Source organism: Oryzias melastigma, linkage group LG7, assembly GCF_002922805.2.
Source record: "Oryzias melastigma strain HK-1 linkage group LG7, ASM292280v2, whole genome shotgun sequence".
NCBI lineage: Eukaryota > Metazoa > Chordata > Actinopteri > Beloniformes > Adrianichthyidae > Oryzias > Oryzias melastigma.
In genome coordinates, this window is record NC_050518.1 from 13,871,228 (window position 1) to 13,884,665 (window position 13,438).

The following is a 13,438-nucleotide window of genomic DNA, read 5'->3' on the forward strand; positions in this document are numbered from 1 at the left end:
AGCACAAAACAGAAGAAAGTCGTACACACTAAAATTGTCTCAGTTAAAAAACCTTATTGACTGAAATCAGATTTAGCACATTTGCCTGAAGAGATTCATGTTTTGTATTTTTCACAAGATCAAAGCAATTCTACACATCAACCGGGTCGGAAATCCAATATCCTGATACCCTCTAGTGGTTCATGCAAAAGCTGCTGCTCTAGTTATGAGTCATCAGCTCAGGAAGGAGGGATCAGATGTCACAGCCTCACAGCTGCACTCAGGAGATCCACAATGCCTCCATGCGGTGAAAGGAAGTACAATTCAAAAAATCAATCACCACCTAACCAACCACTAGTCTTTTGATATATTTTTTAATCCTCATTTTTGCACATCGAATCCTTACTGAAGGAAGAGTGAGTGAGCCGTGTTTAAAATGAAGCCATTTCCTGTGTTTTACATTTAATCTTCCTAAAAAATGTCAAAGATCCCTAAGTCAAACTAGCTATTCACAACAAGAATTTACTTCTAAATGACACTGATTTTGACACAAATGATATATCAAATGTCCAGCCTTTCACACTCTGTGCGATGTGTATAAATATTCAATGACATAAATGACACAATTTAATATTTCTAATCATTTGTCTGTATTGAGCTTTAAAGCCTTGGCTAAACAACAGATTCTGTGTATTTGTGTATTAAACCAAACTAATAGTGTAATAAAAACACTTAGACAACAATAAACAATATTCTGACCAACAAATTTCTTCTTAACAAACACACTGAGGTGTTATTCTTTAAGGGTGTGTCCAGACTGGACTCCGCTTAAAATGAACCAGAGTTCGTTTCCCCCGATAATCCGGAACAAAGTTTTGGTCTGAGTACACCCAAGCAAACTCTGGTCCAGTGCCAGGAATCGCTCTTGGACCCATCTTTCAAGGTAGTCTTGGTTCGTTTCCAATCAGACTGAACTTCGGTTTGCTCTGAAATTCCTGTCTCAATACAGTCCACTCCGAGAGCAAAATGACTGGACCAAAATGGTCACCGTAGACGGCTATTAGCGGACAAACATGGAACAACGATGCAACAGCAGCTCACCAAATGTGGTAGAATGATTCCAGGTTCTTCAAAACAACTTTCAACATGATACACTTAGCTTCTCACCATTTTCCAGACAATCTATATCTCACAAACACTTATTAGCGAACCTTGTAAGACGTAGCGCCCTTTGTATCCCCTTGCAGCATGCCTCCACTATAAAAAAGTAACAGTAAAAAGGGTTGAACCTGGCCTTCATACAGAGACGTTCAAAACGGACCAGCGAAATAAAAAGTTTGAGTAAGTAAACTATTGTGAAAAGTATTTTCAAAGTGCAGCTTCTTCATCTTTCTCGATATGTTTTGACCCGCCCCATAACTGCTGGCCAATAACCAAAGAGATCTTAAGTCACAAGGTTTTGTTTACAAGCTTTGGTCTGGAACAGAAATCTCAGTTTGAATACAGACCAAACGCAAGACTTGATTTGGTCCAAATTAAGTGGACTCAGTCCAGAACAAATCATTCTTCCAATCCGAATACTCTTTTGTTTAGCTAAGAAGACACGTCGGAAATGGATCTTGCTAAAAAAAAAAATGTTTCCAGCTGTAACTGAATTTTTCATTTTGGACTTTTTGGACTTAACTATTAAACTCTTCGTGCTACATATGAAAGGAAGTGTGAAAAGTTTTTTTTTTTTTTTTTTTTTTTTTTTTATAAAAATTGATTGATTGAAAACGAAGCATAAAGCTATGATAAATATCCCCTACAGAAGGATTAAGTTGAAGCTCAAGTATTGATTGAAAATGAAGCATAAAGCTGTGATAAATATCCCCTACAGAAGGATTAAGTTGAAGCTCAAGTATCTCTGAACAGAAATGAGAGTACAACTTTTATTGGAGTACACCAAAGCAATGCATTTTTAAAATATAAAAGGTTGCTGTAGTACAGCTTAGCTTTGTAAACTTAAACCACTGTACAAGAGAAGCATTCTTTGGTCAAAGAAGTTCAAAGTGAGGATGTTTGACCACAAGGCCTTGCAACCATGTTGAGCAACAAATACATCTCCTGCACAACCCCCTCACTGAAAGACAAAGTGGAGGTTTGTTCTGCATGCGCTGTCCACCAAAGGAAATAAATGTTGGGCTTTTGCGCAACAGATGAAACTGCGTTTATGAGTCATATGTCAAGACAAAAACCCAAACCAGAAAAGTTTAGAAGAGAGCGTCAGGTTCTGAGAGGCAGAAAAATATGTACATAAAATGACATGCAATTAAATCTAAAAACAAAAGCACAATGCCTACATGTTACATAATATGTTTTATGACTATTTAGTTTTTCAGTCATATAAAAGTTTTTTTTTTTAATATGTGTGGATAGAATCAGCAATTAATACATCTGAGGAATAGCTCATGTGGTGACCTGCACAAAGTGTACCAACGGTTGCTCGGGCAGCAACAACCCTGTGACCCACAAAGGGATTCAACAAGTTTGGAAAATGGACGGATGAACAGATGATGATGAAAATGGTTTGGACACATTCAGAGAAGGGAAAACGATTTTGTTGGTGAAAGGATGCTGAGACTGGAGCAACCGGGAAGAAGGCCAAGAAGACCAAAGAGAAGGTTAGTGATGCAGTCAAGGAGGACATGAGGGTGGTTGGTTGGTTTGAGTGAGGAGGATGAAGATGAACAATATAGATAGAGGCAGATGATTCGCCGTAGCGAGGCTTGAAGGGAGTAACCAATAGGCAATGAAAACCTGTTTTGATTAAGCTACCACTGGACTTCCATCATATTATGCTTTCTAAACTGTGCTCGATACAGTAGAGATGAAACCTTTTGGATGAGAGTTGAATTTCAAGAAAGAAGACTTTACACAACATTCCAAATTATTGTGCTGATGGCACTGGGGAAGACTCAGGACACGCTGGAGAGACTCTGTTTCTCGGCTGGCCTGGGAACATCTCGGGGTCTCACCAGAGGAGCTGAGGGAAGTGGCCGGGGAGAGGGAAGTCTGGGAAACTTTGCTTAGACTGCTGCCTCCGCAACCTGGTCCCGGATGAGCAGAAGAAGATAGATGGATATTTTTCTAAATACTTAAAGCAAATGGCAGCATAATTTTCAAGTCACTAACCATTAGAGTATATATTAAATATTTTTTGCACTATGTGCTTGTTGCTTTGTAATGGTATTTTAGCAGCTGCTCTCTTAATCCAACGTATTTTTCTTCAAGAAACCTTCGATCTGCTTTTATCTGCAGGTTTTTTTAAATTTTATTTAACTTTTATTTATCCAGGCAGGACAGATTTAGAACATCATTCTTTTTTACAACTGTGGCCTACCATACAAACCAGCATGTGATCTGAATCAGTCACTAATAGTACGTAAGCTCTGAATAGTATCATAATCCCTGTGAAGTTTTTGTGAAATATCCAAGGGATTCATACATTGTCCAATGCATTAAGCTAGTTCCTGGTTTTTAGCAGAGCGATCCTTTTACTTTACCATGTTACTTGAAAATGTTGGTCTGCTTAATGTGGAATGCTCTTTCGTAGTTTTTGCTTTGAACTCACCTGGCGAATTCTCACAGGTGTCTGAGATTGATGTCCGTGATTCAAAGAGCTCTGAGACACAATATCATCCATGAGTTTAATTAGCTGTGTTTCCATTACACATATGCACAAAACTTCACAGAAATTCTAGAAATGTCAAACAGAACCACAATTTTGCAATTACACCGTTTGCATTGAATCATAAGTCAATAAATACAAACCAACTCATGCGATAAGTTAATAAAAACAAAGCGAGGGATCTGAACAATACTTTATTTTTACAGCAGATACATTTAAAATTTTGCCAAAGTACTAGCGCTCATCATTATCTATCAAAGGAGACGTCGGCGTCTTATTCAGGCATGGAGTGGAAAGCTACGTGGGAGTGGCTACAGCTGACTTTTGGGAAATCATGGTTGATGATCTTACAGGGGAGCTGTGGATCCAACAATTCTCCATGACTAGCTCAACTTTTTATGAGCTGAGTGATGTTGGGAGACCTTTTGTGGCACCTGCTGAGGTAAGCGTGGTATCCGAGTGTTGGTCACATGACTCATTTAATTCAATAAAAGTGTTTCCATTACAGTTTTGCCAAATATGTCAATTTCGATACACCTAAAAAACCACCACCTCCAAAACTTTTCGATAAATGTGAGATTTTCAAAAATTGTTGTTTCCATTACGCAAATTTAATATTGCAAATCCATTTTTACAGTCAAAGGAAACAGCTAGTGAAACACAAAAAGTTTTATCTTTATGGCACTTAAATAAAATTTGTAACACACTGTATGACTCAACTTCAAGACAATGTTGTATGGATAAATGAGAACCTTCAACATACTGCTTTATAGTGTCAAATAAGAGATCCTGAGAGAATGTAATTGCCTCTTAAAAAAAAGATATAAATTGCCATTTAAAGTAAAAATTCAGACATTTCTAGAATTAATTTTAAAAGTGTTTAACTTGATGGATACAGCACCTTTGTCCATATATTTCACTGAAATAAAATACAAGTTTAAAACCTGTTTGGGTAAAAAAACACATCCCCTTCAAGTGGACGAACAATCAAGTATTTATGTTTCAACTCAGTGAAATGGAGTGAGCAGTTTCAGTGCCTCTATAAATCAGACTGTACGTGAGTTGTAGGGCTGTTCCTTTAACTATCCGTGCAATCGATGAACTCAGACGCTGCAATCTGTGGAGTGGAAGCCTCTCATTTCTCAAGTAGTTTGTGTAGGTGGCTTACAACATGGTGATGGAAAACAAACTTCTTGACCTCACTGTTTCTTTTCTTTTTTCTTTTAACACGGATGCATGATAAACAGTTTAAACAAAAAGGGAGTTTAAATTTCTTCAAACGAATACAACTTCCAAACTTTAAAATACATTTTGATTCCCACAAAGACAGCATGTATAGATGAATAAATAACACCTCATTCCAGGAATCATCCATTTTAAATTTGACATTTAAACTTTTATCCAACTATGTTAAAATTTTCAAAAGGATTTTCAAAAGGACTGACTCTAAGCTAAACTAAGCAGACATGAGCTTAGCCCCAACCATATTTAAGAAGAGACGTTGCCTATCTAACTACTCCAGCTGTATTATTACAAACAATTGGAACTTTATTCATTTTTATGATAAAAGTGATCATTTTGATCATTTATGGTATGGTCAGGACCAAAGCCAGTAGACAATTGAGTGATCTTGCTTCATAGAAATTATATTTGTATTTGTCTATTTAAACTCAGTGATTTTAAATGAGTGGAATTACTGTTAAAAAGACAGTAAACATCTGAAACATTATAGAGGATAAAAGTAGATTGTTTTCCTCAATTAATTACTAAACAAAAATATGCTGAAACAGAAGGTGTTGAAATTTCACATACACTGGCTGATGAATAAATTAACCTAAAATCTATTGAAAAGTTATTAAAAAAATGTTATTGATGTCAGTATTGATTATGAATTAACAGTCGACATATAGACATTTTTTGCTACTAACTAGAGATTAGCCCTGCAGAGTTTTAGCAAAATTCTTGTCTAAAATTAGACTTTCTATACTTGCTGCACATGTTGAAAAAACAAAAAGATGAAAATGCCTTTTACATTTTTTATTTACTCTAAAAAGAACATAAGGTTACATTATGCTTTTTGATTATTAATGTTTAAAATGAGACATTATACATACATAGAAACAATGTGAGAATTAACTGAACTCATTTTGTGAAAATGTAATTTAAATATATCCTTTTTATTTTCATACACATTTCTGTGTATCTAACCAGAAGTTCCTCCATAGTTGCTCTTTCTATCGTACCTGTAAACTACAGCCCATAAACTAGCAATCCTCTGGTGTTTCCCGTGTATTAACATGTTTCTGGTGACGCCACAGAAACACACATTTCAGAGCAGAGAAACCCAGTGATAGCTTAACTTCCCAGACATTGTCTTGTTTTACATCTCTAAATCCATTTTTGACCCAGAAATAGCAACTGCATGAAAAACCAAACCTGTCAGTATTTAAACAATTCTGTATTTATTTTCAATACTTCCAACAGTCGATACCAATAACAAATACTCAAAACAACAGAATTATATGCATCAGTTTCCAGAAAACCCAAGAAGGTCTGATTTATAAATCTACTTTCAAAATCAACTTTTGCACCTTCGTTGACACTCCATTAGGTGGCAGCATTGCACTCATAACCATCCTCCATAGCGCAGCTTATTGGGCAGGTAGATGCTTGTGAGAAAGTCAGGAGAAATATCTGCCAGAGACTGGATTTCAGCTTTTACTTTACTCTGCTGCATCAGCTCCAACTGCAGAAAAGGACAATTAAAACATTTCAGAACACATAAATAATAATAAATAAAAACAAAAAAAACTTAAATTGTTGTTTGTTTATCCAGTAAAGTAGAAACCACGGAAAACTAGGAAGCAGAAAATCTTTCTTCCATGTGTCACATCGGTTACGTGGTAAAAAATAAAACTTTAAACAATAAATTTAAATCCTGAAAGAAACAAACATGAATTGAAGCTCTCAGAGGAATTTTCTTCCTATTTTAATTCACATTGAGTTAACAGTTTTCCTTCTTTAGTTGAACAAAATCCTTTGGCTTTTACTCACTTCTTTCTGCCATTCTGGGTGGCTGGCTAAGTAGGGGCGCTTCAGAAGGCTGCTGAGTTTGCTCTCATCTGTCCTGGCGAGGGGAAGTAAGGAACTTTTGGGAACCCTCAACCTAAAAACACAGTTTCAGTTTCATTATTTATGACAAAAGTTCACTTCCTGAAAACTGACAGTCACCAAATCCCAGAGCCTTTCAGGGCATGTGTGTGTGTGTGTGTGGAAAAGAACACAAAAAAGAGAAGCTGTTCAGCATAGAAACGAATGTTTCTGAAAATAATCCATTTAAAGTCTATATGCTCCCAATAAAATTCTTGGAAGTGAAAAAAAAAGTTGAAAAGCCAAAGGCAACAAAACAAACACTCTAAGACATCCGTAAGAATAAAATCCCAATTAAAGGCAGGAGGAGGAAGTCGTGATGGTGGAGTCCAAACCTCTGTAAGTCGGAGGGGAGGAGGCCTAGCCACATAACGCTGGGAACAGTCAGACTGTGGGCCTCGAACGACATGGCCTGTACACAAACACAGAAATAAAGACACACTTTAACTTTATAAGGCCTGTATCCTGGAACTTGAATAAATCAACAAAAACAGAATTTTTCCTCCATGTTTACTAAATTTTCAGCATTCTAATATTCTCACTTCAAGATTGTACTTTTACCAATATGATGATATTTTTTCACGTGTCAAGACTCACCACTGATCCATATTTGTAGATACACATGATCTCAAACCCTGACAAAAGTCAAAAGGAGAAGCATTCTGCAATCACTCACTTTACAGAGTATTACTTTCAAAGACGGACAACAGAGCTGAGAGTAAATGTGTGTAATGCAATAAAAAACATGTACTGTAACTACAACAGAACCCTATGTTAAGTATGTTCTTGCATCCTTACCAGTATGTTTGCTAGGAAGCATCAAACTAAATTTTAGAAGGATTTACTATATATTGTTTTATTACATCACACCATCAGTATGAGTCAAATGAAGAGTTTTCTTCATTGTTTCTTGGTTATTAGGAAATAAAAAAAAGATTTTTATGATTTTTTTATAACACACAAATCATTTATTGAACTGAAACACTTCCAAAAAATTGAGGTTTGAGCTGAATTATTGGGAGAGTGAGTCGTTGTATCCTTATTGACTGTATATGAGAACTGGAGCGAGCGAGTGAGACGTCACTCATTGAAAATGCCTTAAGTCGATTCAGTCGCCTTTTTGTTTTGGAAATGCGGACGTCGCCATGTTGTACGTCGTAAGCAATGATTGGTCCAAGTCTGTCTAAAGCTGTGTTCACACCGAACACGATTCATGCGTCAAATTTGTGTTAACTGCTTCTCCTTCGCTGCGCTGTGAATTCGCTGCTCGCCACCTGTCCAAAAATGTGTTCCTAAGGTGGTCACCCCTGGACATGGAGCACTGTCTGTGTTTATCTTATGATGTTAAGAGATTAGGTTTATTTATTATGAAGAGTTCAACAAAAACGTTGGTAATTGCGTCCATGTTTGGGTTTATGAGATCATTCAGACTCTCCTGGTACCAGAGCGAGCTCTGTTGCCGGCAGCTACAGAGTCGCCGCGGGTAAGGCAGGCTGGCGACCAGTTCAGGGTGTATCCTGCCTTCACCCAACAGTAACCGGGACGGACAACCACATGGCCCCAATGGGTTAAAAAAATTAAAGTTCAGGGCAAACGCTCACATTGGATTAGTATTCTACCCGCTGATGGAGTCACTGAAAACGTCAAAGCCGAGTCCCTGATTGGTTGATGCGACGCGGCAACCTCGCCAAGGCACAGATATTTAAATTCACGCAGCGCAGCTGGACCTTCACACCGTGCCCATCGCTCAAATCGTGCCGCAGGACCTCAGATCATGTCTATACCACTGACTTAACATTAAAACTGGCCATTTCCACCTCGCAAACCACATTTGGTGTCTACATTTCTAAGGCAATCACTCTCACCAATCAGGACTAAGCTTGTTAGAAATCTACACTCCGATTACTTGAGTGTTGGGAGAATCTGCCAAACGTTTCGAACATTCAACCACATTCTTTAATTGAGGCATCTGATTGGCCAATTGCTAACATGAATAACTTTTACTACAAAAAAATAAAGTAAGAATTAGCAAAAGTATGCTTAAAAAGGTAGCAGAGCAAGAACGGTTATTGTGAAAAACACAAGGATGTAGTCATAGCTTTTTATTTTTCAGTAGAAGTTTTTGGCCTTTTTGGACCAGCGGGTACTTCCTGTTTAAAACGTGAGAGGGGACGGAACAGTCCAATTCGCATGTACAGTCAATGACATCATACTTAGCAAAAGCATGACAAACAGGCACCGTGATGTCCCGAGCAGGTGCAGCTGAAGAACATCTAACCCAGCTGTGTGTAGAGATGAAAGGGAACTGATAGACGCGCTGAATTATGCTAATATGTGGGCGACTTCAGTTGATTAGCATTCCTGTGATTCATACCATGAGGGTCCGCATCCACCAGGGCGAAGATGGGAATCTGCAACGTGTCCCACAGCTTTTTCACCATCAGCCGGCTGTTGACATCCGGCACTCCTTTACCCTGATTTACAAAAACGGAGAGAATTCTGGGATTACTCGTTCCCACTAACGCATGAAAACATCAAAGTTCGCTCTAAAAATAAACTACAAACTGTGATCATGATGCAAGGAGAGAGCTTTGCGCAGAAGTCGTCGTTTAACAGCCTCTGGAAGGTTGCGTCCTTCTCGACTATCAGGACAAATTTGGCTGATGACACAATGTCTGGATGTGGTCAAGGGAAGGTCGCTAAAACGTTATCAACAAAAGACACTCGCAGCAAAAATGCTAAAACAAAACTTTACAAAAGGATACTTCTAATGCCGTAGATGTTTGACGAAACTGAAACGGCCTGAAAACACAACAGGAAAATGTGACCACGAAGAAGCAAACATACTCCAAAAAGGTACCGACTGTTATAATAGGTAAAAAGTGGCACCAAAAACAGCTAAAAATGCAATTTCTTGATTGAAAAGAAAATGTATTCTGCATTGTTTTTTTTAAACAACCAACATTAACAGATGTGAAACCGACCTCTGATTGGTGTGTCTTCCCTACAGAAACTTTTTAACTAACATCTTCACTGTGTTCCTCATGAACCTCCAAACACAAACAGCTTTTTTACAAAACGCCTCAACAAAAAGCGGCGGTTGGCTGAGCTTTGATGCAGTTCGCATTATGTTGCTGTCACGGTCAGAGTTGCAAACCTGTGCGGAGGATGAAAACAGATCTCCACAGCTGCATCCTCTGCACACCTGATACAGATTTGGTGTGTGTCCATCCATAAAGAGGGATTTCCACTTCTTTCCTGCTTCATGGCAACTTCTCTGTTCTCCACATTGAGGGTCAACCCACAGATGGAGTCATAATTCATAAATAATGTCAGGGCGGCCTGCGGCAAATTTGTCTATGATATCTAGACACGTACTTTACATTAATAAAAGCCTATTCCCAACAGATCGTAGCTCAGACTAATAATTACATTTATGAGGTCATGCTGTAACCTATAAGCTTCGATCTATAAATCTATAGGGGATGGTTGCGAGAGCTCTTGTCTCGCTCTTGCAGGTGGTTTTGTGGAACTCACAGCAGAGCTGGAGCGGCAGTCGATCCTGGTGCCGTCTTCTTCCAAGTAGCAGAGATCCCCGGCAATTAAGCCTTTGGATGTGGCCAACTATCGATAAATATAACAAACAAAAGAATTAACTGGGTTTTTCTCTAGAGGTGTGCCAAAATATCGATACTGCAGTATATCATGACTTTTAGTCCCGTGATTGATTCTCGATGGCTTCTCACTGAGTATCGATCTTTTATTTTCATTTGAAGGGGCTTTTAAAAATTACACGTGTCGTCCTTTGGTTGAGACGTTCCTTCAGAGGTAGATAGAGGGCGCACATTGCGAGGCTGGCAGTTGTGGGCGGACGAAGAAGAACAGACACTAACACAAAAAGTGTTGGAGAAGACAAACCGCTATAACGACAGCAACAAATTTAACATTTAAGTCCAAAAGTATGGACTCACCTTGGATTCTACAGCACTGCAAACGGGACCAAGCTAGCAATCGCTGTGAAATTTGCAAGAATTGTTTTGTGAAAGTTCGGTACACTGGAAAAACAACCAACATGCACAGCTCCCTGTCGCAGCATCACGTGGAGTTGTGTGACAAAGGTGTTGCTTTTGCTGGCTTGAGGCCGGCACAGCATGGCGTGGATACCTTTTTCCAGGTGAAGCTGCACCGACTTCAGCGAGGGCAAAAGCAATGACAAACGGGATCGCTGTTTACATGTTCAAAGGGGCTCCGTCCCTACAACGAAGTGGAGAACGAGGCATTCCGCGTTTTGATGAATATATTAGAACCACGCTTTGACATTCCCTCTCAAAAATACTTTGCTGAAAAATTGATTCCCGGACAGTACAGCCAGACCAGAACTAAGGTTGAGACAGCGCTGGAAACAGCAGACAGAGTGGAGTTCACGTGTGACGGCTGGACTCCTACATGATGTTCACGGTACACTTTATACACGGGGACTGGGAAATTATATTGTATGTCCTACAAACCCGAGCAGATATACTGAAAATTCAAAAGCCAGTGGTTGTCACTGACAACACATCTAACATGTGTGTAGCAATGGAGCTAACAGGCAACCAACATGTTAGATGTTTTGCTCATGCTTTAAATCTGGCTTAAATTATTCAATTTTTGTTCTATTGTTTACAACAGATTTGTACAAAATAGTGGCACTGCTGTTCATACAACACTGAATTTTACAGATAATTCAAAAATGGAATTACTGATTACAATAATGTTACGCAAAAAGTCTATTATTTGTTGCACCAAATAAGGCACAAGTTGTTTATTAGGATTTTGTTCAAACTAAAAAATAAATGGGGATATATTTTCCTACAAAAATATTTTTCTTTCTTAGTTTGATACATTATGAGTTATTAGCGAATCTTTTTCTAACCATGTACAGCAGTATCGCCATATCCCGATATTATCGGTATTGGGAACCACGTATCGCCTATCATATCAGTGATTCCCAGCCCTATTTAACTCCTATGTAGGTTTCTGAGATTTATTGACTCATATTGCATTAAAACTTGAGTAAATTGGATTTGTTATGTGATCTTACACCAAAGAAATTCTGCACCTCTGTCATTAAGTAATCCTAAAACCGTTTTCAAAATAAAAGCGTGAACGTACCACATGCAAGGCCCTCCGAGAAACTTTCAGCATGCAGGAGATGTCATCTACTATAATGTCCACACTTCTCTGAGATCCGAACAGCTGAGTGTTGTTGTAATATACATCTCTATGGGGGAAAAAAAACACTAAGCGAAACTTTAAAAAAAAAAAAAAAAAAAAAAATCACCTTGTTTGTGCAAAACTGGAAGAAAATTAGTTGTAAAAATTATTTTTATCATTAGTGAAATAAATGACAAAACAACCTCTTTGTAGCATAAGAGTTGCCCTGCACGAGCCTGTAAATGACCGAGAGAATCTTGAGAATCTGAGCTTTAAACAGAGAAAAAACAACGTTACTCTCTATACATTTTTGAGTATGAATATTTAAACGCCTCTTTGTTTCATCAAAACTAAGCTGCAATCACCATGAATACGAAAAATAAAGACTAACCCACAACTTCTTACCAAATCTTGTGACAGATGAAGGACAGTTGCTTCTTACATTGGTGACAGAATGTTCTGAGCTCATCTGAAGCCCCATCCCACTGTCAAAACTAAAAGGAAAAAAAAATATTAATACTTTTTGACTTTTTGACAGAAAAATCCTTGAAAGCTCCTTAACTTTAAAAAGAAGCATAAACTTAAAGCTGGAGTAGTGCAACAAATGGCTTTTCTCCTTTTATTATGAAGACTCCACCTCAACATCTAAAAAAAAAAAAAAACATTTTTTTTTGTTTTTTTCCTTTTAGCTCCAAATCAGGTCTACCATCTTCTAAGTTCTTAAAAACATTACTTTCCTCAAACAGCTTGAATTTTTATGAACCAAAACCGAAAGTTTATTTTTTTCTTTACTGATTCCTCTCACAGCTTGTTTAAACCACACCTTGCACAAACAGAGCAAAAGCTAAACTGTGTATTTCCTTTTTGAGAAAATTAAACATAAATCAAATCAACTTGTGTGGCTTGACGTCCCGCCAAAAACAGCCTAAGTATACATTTATTTATTTGGGAGGCACCTCTAGTTGTGTTTATGTTTAAAGAGCAAGAGGCTTCCAAAGATCTCGCGGTGTTGGTGAGAAGAAAAAGAGTGACTTAAGTTTTTCCAGGCTAAGGAGGAAGTCACTTTACATTAAGGATGTGTTAAAAACAACTCACTCGACATTGGACCAGCTTGACCTGTTGGGCAGCAGCAGGACAGGGGCCTCATTTTTGGACAGACTGTCCACTATTCCCAAAATGACGCTTTCAATGCGAGTCAGAATTTCTCGCCTATAGAAAAAAATAATTTTGTTAGGATGACACAAAATAAAAACAAGGGAAAAAAGGAAAGAAAATAGAGAAGGTGACAGCTACTACTATAAGGGGAAACTTTTTTTAAATTAAAATTCAATCCAACTTTATTTAAAAGTAAGATAATAATAAAAAAAACAGTATGTGTATATTTTATATAATGTTTCCCATGCCACTTCTTAACCATGGGCGCCATTATATATATATATATAT

General features: G+C 37.9%; 1 protein-coding gene across 4 annotated transcripts in view; it reads right to left on the reverse strand.

The window, feature by feature from the left end:
• Positions 1-6,088: 6,088 nt before the first annotated feature.
• The window catches only part of spo11 (SPO11 initiator of meiotic double stranded breaks), an 8,358-nt gene continuing 1,008 nt past the window's right edge, over positions 6,089-13,438 (reverse strand). The window contains exons 2-13 of one of the 4 annotated variants that reach the window (XM_024294124.2): positions 13,091-13,204; positions 12,401-12,489; positions 12,199-12,265; positions 11,954-12,062; positions 10,337-10,423; positions 9,565-9,601; positions 9,365-9,474; positions 9,174-9,273; positions 7,397-7,434; positions 7,135-7,211; positions 6,704-6,815; positions 6,089-6,395 (exon numbers count right to left, since the gene is read on the reverse strand). In XM_024294124.2, the coding sequence (XP_024149892.2) occupies positions 6,276-6,395; positions 6,704-6,815; positions 7,135-7,211; positions 7,397-7,434; positions 9,174-9,273; positions 9,365-9,474; positions 9,565-9,601; positions 10,337-10,423; positions 11,954-12,062; positions 12,199-12,265; positions 12,401-12,489; positions 13,091-13,204 (1,060 nt within the window). In that variant the 3' untranslated portion in view covers positions 6,089-6,275. The remainder of the gene's footprint in view (positions 6,396-6,703; positions 6,816-7,134; positions 7,212-7,396; positions 7,435-9,173; positions 9,274-9,364; positions 9,475-9,564; positions 9,602-10,336; positions 10,424-11,953; positions 12,063-12,198; positions 12,266-12,400; positions 12,490-13,090; positions 13,205-13,438) is intronic. The other 3 variants (XM_024294125.2, XR_004948193.1, XM_024294126.2) reach the window with 3 other exon arrangements.